At 36.8% G+C, this 15867-nt stretch overlaps 1 protein-coding gene across 1 annotated transcript; it reads right to left on the bottom strand.

Moving 5' to 3' along the window:
- Positions 1-254: 254 nt before the first annotated feature.
- Positions 255-854, bottom strand: LOC136386432 (CPX chromosomal region candidate gene 1 protein homolog). The gene has a single exon (XM_066357854.1). It carries the CDS (start codon positions 852-854, stop codon positions 255-257), a length of 600 nt encoding a protein of 199 aa, XP_066213951.1.
- Between the last annotated feature and the right edge of the window lie 15013 nt (positions 855-15867).

Genomic DNA, 15867 nt, shown 5'->3' with positions numbered 1-15867 from the left:
TAAATACAGATCAAAGAGCCTGATATTCTGATGTTCTATTTGTAATAGTACAATATAAACAACGGTTTCTTCATGAGTTTTCCTCTCTTCTTAAGGTGGTTTTTAAAAATATATATATGCTATTATTTTGTGTTTCTATCTGCAACTCCATCTAATGCTATTAAAATTTATGCTCATGCAATTCTGTTTTAGTTTGGTAGCCAAATCATGAATCTGAAAAGTTAAATTTCAAAATGAATTTAGTCTAATTAAACTTAATTCCCAAGAGGGTTGCAAGAATGCTGTCTAAATTCACCCAAATTGTTGAAAGTATCTCCACAATTGGGACACCGATATTTCCAACCATCATCAGTTAGTGTGAATGTCACCCTCCTGAAATGATATATTCTCACGTCATTCCCAAAATAGTGTTTCCTAATTATGTTTTCAAATTGGGTCCGTGGGACACGTAACCTGGGTTTCACTAAAATGCAAAATTTCTCTTTCCTTTTAGTATCAGTTAATTTGGCCTTATTTTTTGATGCCATTCTCCCTAATTTTGACATGAGAAAGATCAATTTTTGAGAAATGGAAATCTGAATCAGACAGGACTTCTCTTCTTTTAAATCTTCAGGATCTTTCTGGTTCTTCTCTACATCAGGCTCATTGTTTTCTGCTGGTTGAAGAACAGCATGTTCTTGTGAGGCTGGTATATCCAACTCCCTGTTCATTTGGTTGCTTTCAACCTGAGAGGTCATATTAGGTTCAGCAAATGAAGGCTCTCTATCAGTATTACAGTCACTCGGAGCCTCATTTTCTGAAACTTTGGGAGCATTATCAACTGGATCATTTTCTTCTTTAATAGGAGAACTCATCCTGGGTTCTATTTATGAGGGGGGAAAAAAGACAAAGATTTATTCAATTGATCAATGCTTTAATTCACAAGAAGTCATTTCTTTGGGCCTGACGAAAGGCATGTGGATGTACTATCCTTGTGTTTTTCATCCTTTAAATATTTATCGATATATTTCTTGAACTTTTAATATCAGAGTCACAGATAGACAAAATTTAAAAAGAAAAAACAGAAATGAGGGCCAGCATAACTCTTATGAAATAGCTGTTCTTATTACTTAGTCTGGAATTTATGTAAACTTGGGATAACATAAAATTTCATCTGAATTCTCCATGCACTAGAGTACATATAGTTCCCAATAAAAAGTCCAATTATTTCTTTTTTTGATGAATTAAATACAATTTTTATTTAATAAAATAGATTCAAATTAATGACTTGGGATTTTAAAATGAGACTGAAGTAGAATTTTATTATTTGATACACATGTTTAAGAGATTATTATAATTTAAGTGGAAATGAAATGGTTGAATTGGTATAAGAACAAGCTATTCTTCCTTGGGAATTTTTTGTTTTGTTATTTTATCCTTTTTTTCTGAGCAATAGCTATGCAAAGAGCAACAATTAAGAATTGTGGGGTTTTTACTCAGCAAGAGAATCTGACAACAAAATAAACAGACAGCCAACTAAATGGGAAATGATATTTTCAAACAACAGCTCAGATAAGGGCCTAATATCCAAAATATACAAAGAACTCATAAAACTCAACAACAAACAAACAAACAATCCAATAAAAAAATGGGAAGAGGACATGAACAGACACTTCTCCCAGGAAGAAATACAAATGGCCAACAGATATCTGAAAGGATGCTCATCTTCATTAGTTATTAGAGAAATGCAAATCAAAACTGCAATGAGATACCACCTCACACCTGTTAGATTAGCTATTATCAGGAGATATATATATATATTTAGATATTTTTAAATTTATTATTTTATTTTATTTATTCATTTTGGATAGGAGAGATAGAGGGGGAGAGAGAGAGACAGAGAGCGAGAGAGAGAGAGAGAGAGAGAGAGAGAGAGAGACAGGGGGGGAACTGGAAGCATCAACTCCCATATGTGGTCAGGCCAGATTAGCTATTATCAACAAGACAGGTAATAGCAAATATTGGAGAGGCTGTGGAGAAAAAGGAACCCTCATGCACTATTGGTGGGAATATAAAGTAGTGCAACCATTATGAAAGAAAGTATGGCGGTTCCTCAAAAAACTGAAAATAGAACTACCTTATGACCCAGCAATCCCTCTACTGGGTATATACCCCCAAAACTCAGAAACATTGATAAGTAAAGACACATGTAGCCCCATGTTCATTGCAGCATTGTTCACAGTGGCCAAGACATAGAAACAACCAAAAAGCCCTTCAGTAGAAAACTGGATAAAGAAGATGTGGCACATATACACTATGGAATACTACTCAGCGATAAGAAATGATGACATTGGTTCATTTACAACAAAATGGATGGATCTTGATAACATTATACGGAGTGAAATAAGTAAATCAGAAAAAACAAGAACTACAAGATTCCATATATTGGTGGGACATAAAAATGAGACTAAGAGTCATGGACAAGAGTGTGGTGGTTACCGGGGGTAGGGGGGGGAGAGGGGGTCACGGGAGGGGAGGAGGAAGAGGAGAAGGGGGAGGGGCACAAAGAAAACTAGATAGAGGGTGATGGAGGACAATCTGACTTTGGGTGATGGGTATGCAACATAATTGAATGACAAGATAACCTGGACATGTTTTCTTTGAATATATGTACCCTGATTTATTGATGTCACCCTATTAACATTAATAAAAATTTATTTATAAAAAAAAAGAATTGTGGGGGAGGGGAAGAAAGAGTATGTAAGAGAGTAGAAAGCTCAAGATTGAAATTTAAACTCTGAGTCATTGTTAAAATACATTTATTTATTTATTTATTTATTTATTTATTTATTTATTTATTTATTTTCAGAGACAGAGAGTCAGAGAGAGAGATAGACAGGGACAGACAGACAGGAACGGAGAGATGAGAAGCATTAATCATTAGTTTTTCTTTGTGACACCTTAGTTGTTCATTGATTGCTTTCTCATATGTGCCTTCACCGCGGGCACCGGGGCAGACCGAGTAACCCCTTGCTCGAACCAGCAATTTTGGGTTCAAGCTGGTGAGCTTTTGCTCAAACCAGATGAGCCGTGCTCAAGCTGGCGACCTTGGCGTCTCGAACCTATGTCATCTGCATCCCAGTCTGACGCTCTGTCCACTGCGCCACCACCTGGTCGGGCTTAAAATACCTTTTGAATTCACCAGTTTTTTTTCATTTTCATTGCTTCCGCATGAATCTAGCTGATAATCACATTATAATTATGTTACTGGTGACAGTACTCCACTTTTCTGATTCTAAATTCTTGGTTTACCTTTCTCTTTTTACATATTTTTTGTTCATATCACCTATCTGCTCAAATACCTTTAGCAGATACTAATATTATTGATTATATATTCTGGTTCTTCCCTATGAAGGGACTTTGGACAGTCTCAATTGGAAGATTTCTTTAGAGTAAGAAGATGGATAAAAAATTTCTTACTGAAGGCAATAGTAGAGAAAGGAAATGCCAGTGGGTTCAAAACAAACCTGAGGAAGTTGAGAAATTAAGAAACATGGCTTCCATTGTTTCTGGTTACCTTTATGAGCTAACTCAACAGAAGGTATGGATAGGTATAGATAAGTCAGCTGGATTTAAAGAAGTGACATAGGCCTTTATCTCATACTGCTGTCCTCAGAGGTCTTCCATACTCTGACCTTAACTCCTGTTTAACTTTTTTTCTTCTCTTTATTCAACATGATTTCTTTGTTTTAAAAATACTGATATTTTCATTATTTCATACTTACATTTAACCTACAATTTATGCTTTCAGCATTTTTTTTCCAAATTTGACATTAATTTAAGTGTGACTGTTTTTATCTCAGACTTTATATTTTTATTTGTTTGTTTTACTGAAGGTAGTGATTTCAGTGAGGTATTATTCAGTATATTCCACTCCATGGTGTTTTCTACTAAGACTATGGAATTGTATTGTCTTCATCTTCCTCTACTTTTAAGCACATTATGTCCTGATTTCTTTTGTTATATGATAGTTTGTTAACCTTCTCCTTCCTTTATCCTTATCTACTTTGTCATTTTTTTTGGGGGGGGGGGAGAGGAAAGAAAGAGATTCGAGGCATCAAATTATAGTTGTGGCATTTTATGTATTTTTTTTGTATTTTTCTGAAGTGAGAAGCAGGGGAGAGGCAAAGAGACAGACACTTGCATATGCCCAACCAAGGTTTACCCAGCATGCTCACTGGGAGGCTATGCTCAGCCCCTCTGGGGTGTTGCACCCCTGCAGTCAGAACCATTCTAGCACATCAGATGAAGACCATGGAGCCATCCTCATCATCTGGGACAACTTTGCTCCAATGGAGCCTTCGCTGCAGGAGGGGAAGAGAGAGATAGAGAGGAAGGAGAGGGGGAAGGGGGAGAAGCAGATAGGTGCTTTTCCTGTGTTCCTTGGCTGGGAATCGAACCTGTGACTTCCACACACCCGGCCAACACTCTACCACTGAGCCAACCAGCCAGGCCACAGTTGTGGCATTTTAGTTGTTCATTGATTGCTTCTCCTATAGGCCTTGACCAGGGGGCTCCAGCCAAGCCTGTGGCCCTTTGGTCAAGCCAACAACCTTGGGATAAAGCCAACTACTATAAAATCATGTCAACAATCCCACATTCAAGTTGGCAACACCATGGTCAAACTGGAGAGCCCACACTCAAGGTAGTGACCTCAGGTTTCCAATCTGGGACCACAGCATCACAGGTTGATGCTTTATCCACTGCACCACCACCAGTCATGCTCTAATTTCTTTACTTTGTTTTTACTCTTCCTCATATTTAAATGTAGGCATTTATCAAGGCTTATTTCTTGATCTACTAGTCTACATTTATTTTAAACTCTCTTCTTCAATGTTTTTATACATTCCCCAAATTTTAAAGAGTGGATCCTTTCTTAGCTTAACTGAGTTTGATCTGCATAAAATCATCAATTAGAGACACTGTATTACTAAAACATTTTAACATTGGCCAAGTTATAATAAAGGTAAAATAAAAAAAGTCTACATTTTAGGAGATGTCCATAATAATCAAATTAAACTCACAAAATTTTGTTGCTTCTGATAAGATCCAATAATTTGGTGGAAACTGTAGTTCTTGATGGCCTCCCAGTTCTTATCAGATGATACCTGAAATTATAAAGTTACTTCCATGAAACAGATGCAGACTAGATATCTCCTGTACTGTCTATGTCCAAGTAAAGTATCTACTCAGCTTTGTCTTTTGATAGGGTCTTCCACTTATACATCACAAACTGACTAAAGATTCATCATTCTCTTTTACATTCTGTACTAACATTTTATATGAGATATATTCAGTGCATGCATTCATATCTTTCACAGATATTAATGCTATTAGAATATATTATTTGTCAATAGAATTTAAGTTTTATTTATGGCTTGCTGTCCTCTGTAAACAAGTCATATAAAACTTTGTGAATTTAGGGCAATTACTGTTCATTTAAAACATACATTTTTTTAAGATTGCACAAAAAGCACATAGGGTATTCTACTCAACAGCTCAATATTTATTTTTTAATGCCTGGATTTATTTTTGAAAATAATAAAGAATCATAAGCCTCCCTTTTAGAAAAAATATTTATTGATAGATTTTTAAGAGAAAGAGAAAGAGGGGAAGAAAGAAGAGAGAGAAATATTCATTTGTTGTTCCATTTATGTGTTCATTGGTTGATTCTTATATGTGCCCTTACTGGGAATCAATCCCACAAACTTGGCCTATCAGAGGTGATGTTGTAAGATTCATAAGTCTTTTTTTTGCTTTTTCATGTTTAATAACTGTCAAAAATGTATATTTACTTAAGCAATACAGTAATAAAGTATTTACTTTATAAGGATATTATATATATATATATATATATATATATATATATATGTTGAAAGCAACATTTCACAGATTATTAGACAGAAAACCACAACTGTTATATTTCACCAAGATAAATATAAATGTGCCTGATAGCTTATCTTGTTTAAAATTTTAAGGTAAGACACATTTTTTTTTTTCTATTTTTCTGAAGCTGGAAACAGGGAGAGACAGTCAGACAGACTCCCGCATGTGCCTGACTGGGATCCACCCGGCACTCCCACCAGGGGCGATGCTCTGCCTACCAGGGGGCGATGCTCTGCTCCTCCGGGGCGTCGCTCTGCCGCGACCAGAGCCACCCTAGCGTCTGGGGCAGAGGCCAAGGAGCCATCCCCAGCGCCCGGGCCATCTTTGCTCCAATGGAGCCTCGGCTGCAGGAGGGGAAGAGAGAGACAGAGAAGAAGGAGGGTGGGTGGAGAAGCAAATGGGCGCTTCTCCTATGTGCCCTGGCTGGGAATTGAACCTGGGTCCCCCGCATGTCAGGCTGACGCTCTACCGCTGAGCCAACCGGCCAGGCCCGTAAGACATATTTTTATTTGGTAAATAAGTCCTTAAGAAAGTACAATACTACACTTTTATATTTTATAAAAACTAATTTTGTAAAAAGGGATATAAAACAGAAACTATAATTAGCACTGTTGGGGCGTTCAAATATTCTCTCTTTTGATTTAGATTTTACATATTACACTTGTTAAAGTTTAAAATATGCATATATGGATTTTGAAAGGAATACTGATATTTTGAACCTTGTAAAATTAGATTCAAACAGTTTTCAAATTGAGAAAAATCTATAACTTAATAATTAAAAGACAAAATGTGCCTCCAATGGTCACATGTTCTGGGAAAGATGTTTTATTCCTTCTACCAAAAGTTTAAAATTTTTACACCAAATTTTGTTAATGACTCATCAGGTCAGTCAAAACTTCTTTATGTAAATTGACTCACCTTTCCCTTCAAACAAACTCTTAAAGATACACTTTCACATGACCTTAGATAGAAGTTTCTCAAATAACATATGCCTCTGAGTCACATTTACTTATGAGTGTCAAGAAATTCTATGTCCAAACTCTTACATTTGAGAGACACTAAATTCTCTTGCATTCAAAAACTTGTTAATTTTAATTTTAAAGTGATCTTTTTACTCAAAAAGTTTAGTAACAAATTAAATTAAGTCCTTCTATCTACTTAAGGTATATTTACAGCATCATATGTGAACATATGAAGGTCTGACCCAAAAGAACAAGTCTGAGTAGCATCTCTACCAAAGAATCACAAATCAAACAACCAAAGCTAATTTCAAAATATTTTTATACACTGTAACAAGAATACAGAGACATCAGAGTAATGGCATTGTGAGAAATATACTAGTTCTCTCCCCTTGAAAATTCAAGAAATTGAACAGCTGTGATGCAAAAAAACTCAAGCTGGGTTTGCAGATTCAAATGAAAGAGACACACACCCAACTGATTGGAAGAAGAAAAAAAGGAAATACCATGGCTACCTAAAGAAGAAATGCAGTTAAGAAATACAATGAAAAATCTTCAGAAAATAATCTCAATCACATAAAAACCTTGAATTTAAACAAAAGAGAATTCAAAATAGAAGTTCAAAAAACACTCAGTGAGATGTAAGAAAACACAAGAGGCGACTTAATGAGTTCCGAAAAAGGAATTAATACTTACCAAGGAGATTTAAATTTTAAAAATAGAGATGGAGAGCTCAAGACATGAACTGAGCCTGACCAGGTGGTGGCACAGTGAATAGAGCATCAGACTGGGACATTGAGGACCCATGTTCAGAACCGTGAGGTCCCCAGCTTGAGCATTGGCTCATCTGGTTTGAGCAAGGCTAACCAACTTGATCCCAAGGTTGCCAACTTGAGCAAGAGGTCACTGGGTCTGATATATATATATATATCAGAGTGACCCGGTCATGGCACATATGAGAAAGCACTCAGTGAACAACTACAGTGCCACAACGAACAATTGATGCTTTTCATTGCTCTCCTTTCCTGCCTGTCTGTCCATATCTGTCCCTCTCTCTATCTCTGTCACACACACAGACACACAAAGACATGAATTGAAAAATGAGCTAACAAGTTTAGCTAGTAGAACAGGCCAGAGAGAGAAGAGAATTAGTGACATAGAAGACAGGCAACTAGAGATAATAGAGGGAAGAAGAGAGAGACTCAAGTATAACAAAAATGAGAGGGCTCTACAAGAACTGTCTGGCTTATCAGAAAAAGGAATATAAGAATAATAGGTGTATTAGAAGAAGAGAGGGAGAAGGGAATGGAGAAACTGCTCACAAAAATAATTGATAGAAAATTTCCAAGTCTATGGAAAGAGTTACAGCCTGAAAATCAAGAAATAAATAGGACACTGAATTACTTCAACTGAAACAGACCTACTTCAAGACACATTATAATAAAATTGTCAAAAATCAATGACAAAGAAATAAAACTTAAGGAAGATAAGGAAAAGAAGAACATAACCTATAAAGCAAGGCCCATCAAGTTATCATCAGACTTCTCAGCAGAATCTCTATAATCCAGAATAAAGAAGACTCAATCTTTTAAAACACTGAAAGAGTAAAATAACCAGTCATGAATAGTGTATCCAGCAAAGCTGTCCTTCAAATATGAAGGAGAAATAAAAACTTTTTCAGACATAGAGAAGTTGAAATAATTTATCTCCAGAAAACTGGTTCTGCAGGATATACTCAAGTGTTTTATTCCACCCAATATAAAGATTAAAACAACACAAAACTACAAGCAAAAGCATCAACAAGGGTACAATATAAACAAGAATAATCTGTGACAACAAAAATATAAAGAGAGGATAAAGATCTAAAGTAGCAAAGGAGAATAGAGTGCAGAAGCACTCATAACACAAAAGATTCTTGTGTTTATGTATTTTTTCTTCTCAATAACCCAACAGTAATCACCCATGAAAAAACAAGAACTGAAATACATAGCTTAAAAAGAGAGAAAATATGGCCCTGGCCTGTTGGCTCAGCGGTAGAGCGTCGGCCTGGCGTGCAGGAGTCCCGGGTTCGATTCCCGGCCAGGGTACACAGGAGAAGCGCCCATCTGCTTCTTCACCCCTCCCCCTCTCCTTCCTCTCTGTCTCTCTCTTCCCCTCCTGCAGCCAAGGCTCCATTGGAGCAAAGATGGCCCGGGTGCTGGGGATGGCTCTGTGGCCTCTGCCTCAGGCACTAGAATGGCTCTGGATGCAACAGAGCGATGCCCTAGAGGGGCAGAACATTGCCCCCTGGTGGGCATGCCGGGTGGATCCCGGTCGGGCGCATGTGGGAGTCTGTCTGACTGCCTCCCTGTTTCCAGCTTCGGAAAAATGAAAAAAAAAAAAAAAAAAAAAAAAAGAGAGAGAGAGAAAATATAAGAAGAAAGCATGGAATTCTACCAAACAAAAACCATTGAGAGAAACACAAAAGAAAGAACCAAAAGAGACACAGAGCTACTAGAAAACAAAACAAAATGGTTATAGGAAATCATCAAGTGTCAATAATTACCCTAAATATAAATGGACTCATCTCACCAATAAAGAGGCAGAGAGTAGCAGATTGGAGCAAAAAACAAAACCCAACCATATGCTGCCTTAAGGAGACACATCTAAGCTGCAAGAACAAAAGTAGACTCAAAGTGAAATGCAAAGGTTGGAAAATCATTCTCAAAGCAAATAATATCCAAAGAAAAGCAAGTGTAGCCATACTTATATCTGACAATACCAACTTCAAGACAAGAAAGGTAAAAAGAGACAAATATGGGCACTTTATAATAATAAAGATTACACTATATCAGGAAGATAGAACATTTCTTAATATACATGCACCAAATCAGGAAGCATCAAAATATACACAGCATCTACTAACAAATATAAAAATAGGAACAGACAAAAATGCAATCATTGTTGGAGGTCTTAACACACAATTGATGGTTTTAGATAGATCATCCAAACAGCAAATCAATAAAGAAATGCTAGCCTTAAATGACACACTGGACCAAATAGAAATAATAGGCATTTACATAACTTTTCATTTGAGAACATCAGACTATACATTCTTTTTCAAGGAGCATGGAACATTCTAAAAGATAGACCATATGTTGAGTTATAAAACTAATGTTATCAAATTTAAGAAGATTGAAATTATACCAAGCATATTTTCTGACCATAAGGCTTTGAAGTTAAAATTCAACTATAAAATGAACATAAAAAACCCCACTAAAATTTGAAAATTAAACAACATACTTCTAAAAAGAGACTGGATCAAAAAAGAAATAAAAACATAGATCAAAAGATTTATACAGACAAAAGAATGACAAAACAACATGTCAAAACTTCAGGGATGCAGTGAAATCAGTAATAAGGGAGAAGTTTATATCACTCCAGGCTTATATTAAGAAACAAGAGAGCCAGCTCCAATCAGAGCAACAAGACAGCTGAAAACAGGGAGTGGGAGGAGGGGCAGGTATTCAGGTCTCTATGAAGATCTGAGACACACCTTCCCCTACTGAAGTGGAGAAAGCATCCCATCCCTAGAGAGAAGCTGACAGATCACACCTTCAGAGTCTCAGGTTACAGCCACTGCATTCCTGGATAGAGTTTCAAATAAACCTCCTGCTGAGATCAGTAAAAAAGATTACCACCGAGTTAAGAAAACTGAGAAGAAAACAAACAAATTAAGACTTCAAAGAGGCTCTACTACAAAAGCCAAATCCAACAGCGGATTACAAACAATAGCTGATACCAACACAAGAAGATGTAGAAATAACACAACTAAAAATTGAAGGCAGACAACACCAACCCTTGACTTAACCAACTCTACAAACAACACACCCAAAGAGGAGAGTATACACAGACAAATGGGAAGACAGAGAAGTGCAATCCAAATGAACCAACAAGAGAAACCTCCAGAAAATGAACTGAGTGAGAAGGAATAAGCAAACTACTAGATGCAGAGTTTAAAATAATGATTATGAGAATGCTAAAAGATTTCAGAACAACAATGGATTGACACATGAACACATAAATAAAGAGAAAACAAGCATCAAAAAAGGACATAGAAATAATAAAGAAGAACCAGTCAGAAATGACAAATACAGAATCAGAAATGAAAACTACACTAGAAGCAATTAAAAGCAGGCTGGATGAAGCAGAGGACTGAATCAGCAATTTAGAAGACAAGATAAATGAAAACAGGAAAGCAGAGCACCAAAAGAAAAGAGGCTGAAAAAATCAGAGGAAACACTAAGAGAGCTCTGTGACAACCTAAAGAGAAACAACATCCACATCATAAGGGTTCCTAAAGAAGAAGAGAAAGAACGAGATAGAGACCTTGTTCAATAAAATCATAGCTGATAAATTCCCTAAATTGGTGCAGGAAAAAGTCACGGAAGTTCAAGAAGCACTTAGAATTCCATTAAAGAGAAACCCAAAGAAATCTACACCAAGACATATCATAATTAAAATACCAAAGCTAAGAGATAAAGAGAAAATGTTAAAAGCTGCTAAAGAAAAAAAGGCTATCACCTACAAAGGAGCCTCAATAAGAGTGAAAACCTACTTCTCAACAGAAACACTCGAGGCCAGAAGGAAATGGCAAGAAATATTCAAAGTAATGCAGAACAAGAGCCTACAACCAAGACTACTTTAACCAGCAAGGTTGTCATTTAAAATTGAAGGAGAAATAAAAAGCTTCCCAGACACCCTAAAAAAAACAAAAACAAACAAACAAACAAACAAAAACAAAACAAAAACAAAAAACTCATGAAATTCATTACAACCAAACCAATGCTGCAAGAAATGTTAAGGGGCCTGTTGTAAACAGAACAAAAAGGAAAAAAGAATATAGTAAAAGAGAAATATAGCTTTAAAGAATAAAATGGCAATAAACAACTACATATCAATAATAACCTTAAATGTAAATGGATTAAATGATCCAATCAAAAGATATAGGGTAGCTGCTTGGATAAGAAAACAGGACCCATACATATGCTGTATACAGACACACCTCAAAACAAAAGATTTACATAGGCTGAATATAAAAGGATGGAAAAAATATTTTATGCAAATGGAAATGAAAAAAAAAAAGCTGGGGTAGCAATATTTATATCAGATAAAATGGACTTTAAAACAAAGGCTATAGTAAGGCGTAATGAAAGTCACTACATAATGATAAAGGGAGCAATCCAACAGGAAGATATAATCATTATAAATATCTACTCACCTAATATAGGAGCACCTAAATATATAAAGCAGACTTTGATGGATTTATTTTTTTTATTTTATTTATTTATTTTTTTTCATTTTTCTGAAGCTGGAAACAGAGAGAGACAGTCAGACAGACTCCCGCATGCGCCCGACCAGGATCCACCCGGCACGCCCACCATGGGGCGACGCTCTGCCCACCAGGGGGCAATGCTCTGCCCATCCTGGGCGTTGCCATGTTGTGACCAGAGCCACTCTAGTGCCTGAGGCAGTGGCCACAGAGCCATCCCCAGCGCCCGGGCCATCTTTGCTCCAATGGAGCCTTGGCTACGGGAGGGGAAGAGAGAGACAGAGAGGAAGGCGCAGCGGAGGGGTGGAGAAGCAAATGGGCGCTTCTCCTGTGTGCCCTGGCCGGGAATCGAACCCGGGTCCTCCACACGCTAGGCCGACGCTCTACCGCTGAGCCAACCGGCCAGGGCCAACTTTGATGGATTTAAAGGGCGAGATCAACAGCAATACTATAATAGTAGGGGATTTCAATACCCCCCTAACATCACTAGAGAGATCCTCAAGAAAAAAAATAACAAAGAAACAGAGGACTTAAAGGACACACTGGATCAGCTGGATTTAATAGATATCTTCAGGAACTTTCACCCTAAAGCAATAGAATATACATTCTTTTCAAGTGCTCATGGTACATTCTCTAGGACAGACCACATGTTAGGACACAAAAGCAATCTCAACAAATTTAAGAAGATTGAAATAATATCAAGCAATTTCTCTGATCACAATGACATGAAACTAGAAATCAACCACAACAGAGAAACTGAAAAATACTAAAACATATGAAAACTAAATAGCATGTTATTAAATAATGAATGAGTTAAAATGAGATAAAAGAAGAAATAAAAAAAATTCCTAGAAACAAATGATAATTATTATACAACATCTCAAAATTTATGGGACATAGCAAAAACAGTATTGAGAGAGAAGTTCATAGCATTATAGGCGTTCCTAAAGAAGCTTGAAAAAACTCAAATAAACAACTTAACCCTGTATCTAAAAGAACTAGAGAAAGAACAGCAATTAAAGCCCAAGATAGTAAAAGGAAGAAAATAATAAATATCAGAGTGGAAATAAAATATGTAGATGCTAAAAAAACAATACAGAGGATCAATGAAACCAAGAGCTAGTTCTTTGAAAAGGTAAACAAGATCAATGAACCTTTAACCAGAATCACCAAGAAAAAAAGACAGAGGACTTAAATAAATAAAATCAGAAATGAGAGTGAAGAAATAACAACTGACACTACAGAAATACAAAATATTATAAGAAAATACTATGATGAACTATATGCCAAAAAATTAGACAACCTAGGCGAAATGGACAAATTCCTTAAAACATATAACCTTTGAAAAATCAATCTGGAAGAATCAGAAAATCTAAACAGACTGATTACCACAAGTGAGATAGAAACAGTAATAAAAAAAACTCCCAAAAAACAAAAGCCCTTGGCCAGATGGCTTCACAGGTGAATTCTACTAAACTTTCAAAGAAGAACTAACTCCTATTCTTCTCAAGCTATTTAAAAAAGTTCAAGAGGAAGAGACTTCCAAGCTCCTTTTATGAGGCAAGCATTATTCTGATTCCAAAACCAGGCAAAGACAACATGAAGAAAGAAAATTGTAGGCCAATATACCTGATGAATTTAGATGTAAAATTCTAAACAAAATATTAGCAAACTGGATCCAGCAATACATGAAAAAATTCACACATCTTGATCAAGTGGGATTTATTCTGGGGAGGGAAGAATGGATAATATTCATAAATCAATGAATGTGATTCATCACATAAACAAAAAGGAGAAAAACCACATGATAATTTCAATAGATGCAGAAAAAGCATTTGATAATATGTAGCATTCATTTAGGATCAAAACTCTCACTCAGCAAAGTGGGAATACAGGGAACATACCTCAACATGATAAAGGCCATCTATGACAAATCCACAACCAACATCATACTCAATGGGCAAAAATTAAAAGCAATCCCCTTAAGATCAGGACCAAGTCAGGGCTGCCCCCTTTTACCACTCTTATTCAATATAGTCCTGGAAGTCCTAGCCACAGCAATCAGACAAGAAGGAGAAATAAAAGGCATCCAAATTGGAAAAGAAGAAGTAAAACTATTGTTATTTGCAGATGATATGATACTGTATATAGAAAACACTAAAGTCTCAGGCAAAAAACTACTGGGCCTGATAAATGAATTTAGCAAGGTGTCAGAATATAAACTTCATACACATTGTTTCTTGGATTCCTCAAATGTGTGAGGTCATATAATATTTTTCTTCCTATGCCTGGCTTATTTCACTTAACATAATAGTTTCCAGGTTCATCCAAGTTGTTGCAAAAGAAAGGTAATACTTTCTTCTTTTTCATGGCCCCATAGTGTTCCATTGTATATATGTACCAAAGCTATATATACATGGACAAATAATCTTCAACAAAGGGGCCAAAAATGCACAAGGGAGAACAGAAAAACTCTTCAACAAATGGTACTGGGAAAATTGGAAAGCTACATGCAAAAGAATAAAACTTGACTACAGTTTGTCTGCATGTGGGCCGCAGAGCAAGATCACAGCCGTTCGGCGGGCGCACTAGGTCTACAAAAGGCAACTGTTATGCAACACTTTTCTCACTGCAGTTGAAAACAGTCTGCGGGCCACACAAAATTGTTCGGCGGGCCGCATGCGGCCCGTGGGCCGCGAGTTTGAGATCCCTGATCTAGGGTGAGACCTCAGGTGGTTGGGGTTAAGACAATGCCCAGATAGACTACGGAGTAAGAGTGAATTTGAGCTTTAGCAGAGAAGACACAATATCCCTTCATGGCAAGGAAGTGAAGAAGGGTGGAGGTATGTCTCCTTGAGGCAGGCAGGGAGTGGCTACAGAGGAGTAGGTTATTTACATATTGTAAGAGTACTAGTTTTGAGATTGCATGCTGCTAAATCCTGAGCTAGTGCCTGCCCAAACAGATGTGGACTGTTTTTGAACCCCTGGGGTAAGACAGTTTATGTAAGTTGCTGGGCTGCATTAGTGTCTGGGTCAGTCCAAGTAAAGGCAAACAGAAAGTAAGAATCAGGGTGTAGAAGAATGGTAAAGAAGGCATTCTTGAGGTCTAAGATCGTGAAGTGAGTAGTGTTTGAGGGAATGTGTGACAGTAACCTGTAGAGATTAGGGACTACTGGATGGAGGGGAACTACTGCCTTATTAATTAGGTGTAAGTCTTATATGAGGTGATAAGCCCCTGAAGGTTTTTGAACAGTAAGGATGGGTGTATTGTAGGGAGAGTCCATGGGAATGCGTAAGCCTTGATTTAAGAGGTGGGTAGTTATTGGTTTAAGGCCTTAGAAACAGACACAGTTACATATTAAACAAAGATTTTACATATAAATTATAAATTAAGAAATTTAAATAAGCGCACTTTATTTGTTTCAATTAAAATTAGATTAGAGATATTTTGTGACAAAGAGATAAAACAGATTACTTACTCACACAGCTTAATAGACAACTCTGTCTTTTTAAGCTTTTAGAGATGGCAGGGAGTTGCCAGCATAGAGGGGAGGAAGAGAGGAAGCAGACGGATGGACAGCATGAACAGCTGAATGGAAAAAAGGAGGGTCAGAATCTGCAGGAGGAGGAGGAGGAGGTTGAAGTGCTGGTGGTGCTGCCATGTGGTCAGAG

The sequence above is a fragment of the Saccopteryx leptura genome, chromosome X (genome assembly GCF_036850995.1).
Source record: "Saccopteryx leptura isolate mSacLep1 chromosome X, mSacLep1_pri_phased_curated, whole genome shotgun sequence".
Taxonomy (NCBI): Eukaryota; Metazoa; Chordata; class Mammalia; order Chiroptera; family Emballonuridae; genus Saccopteryx; species Saccopteryx leptura.
This window is presented reverse-complemented; position numbering and strand designations above follow the sequence as displayed.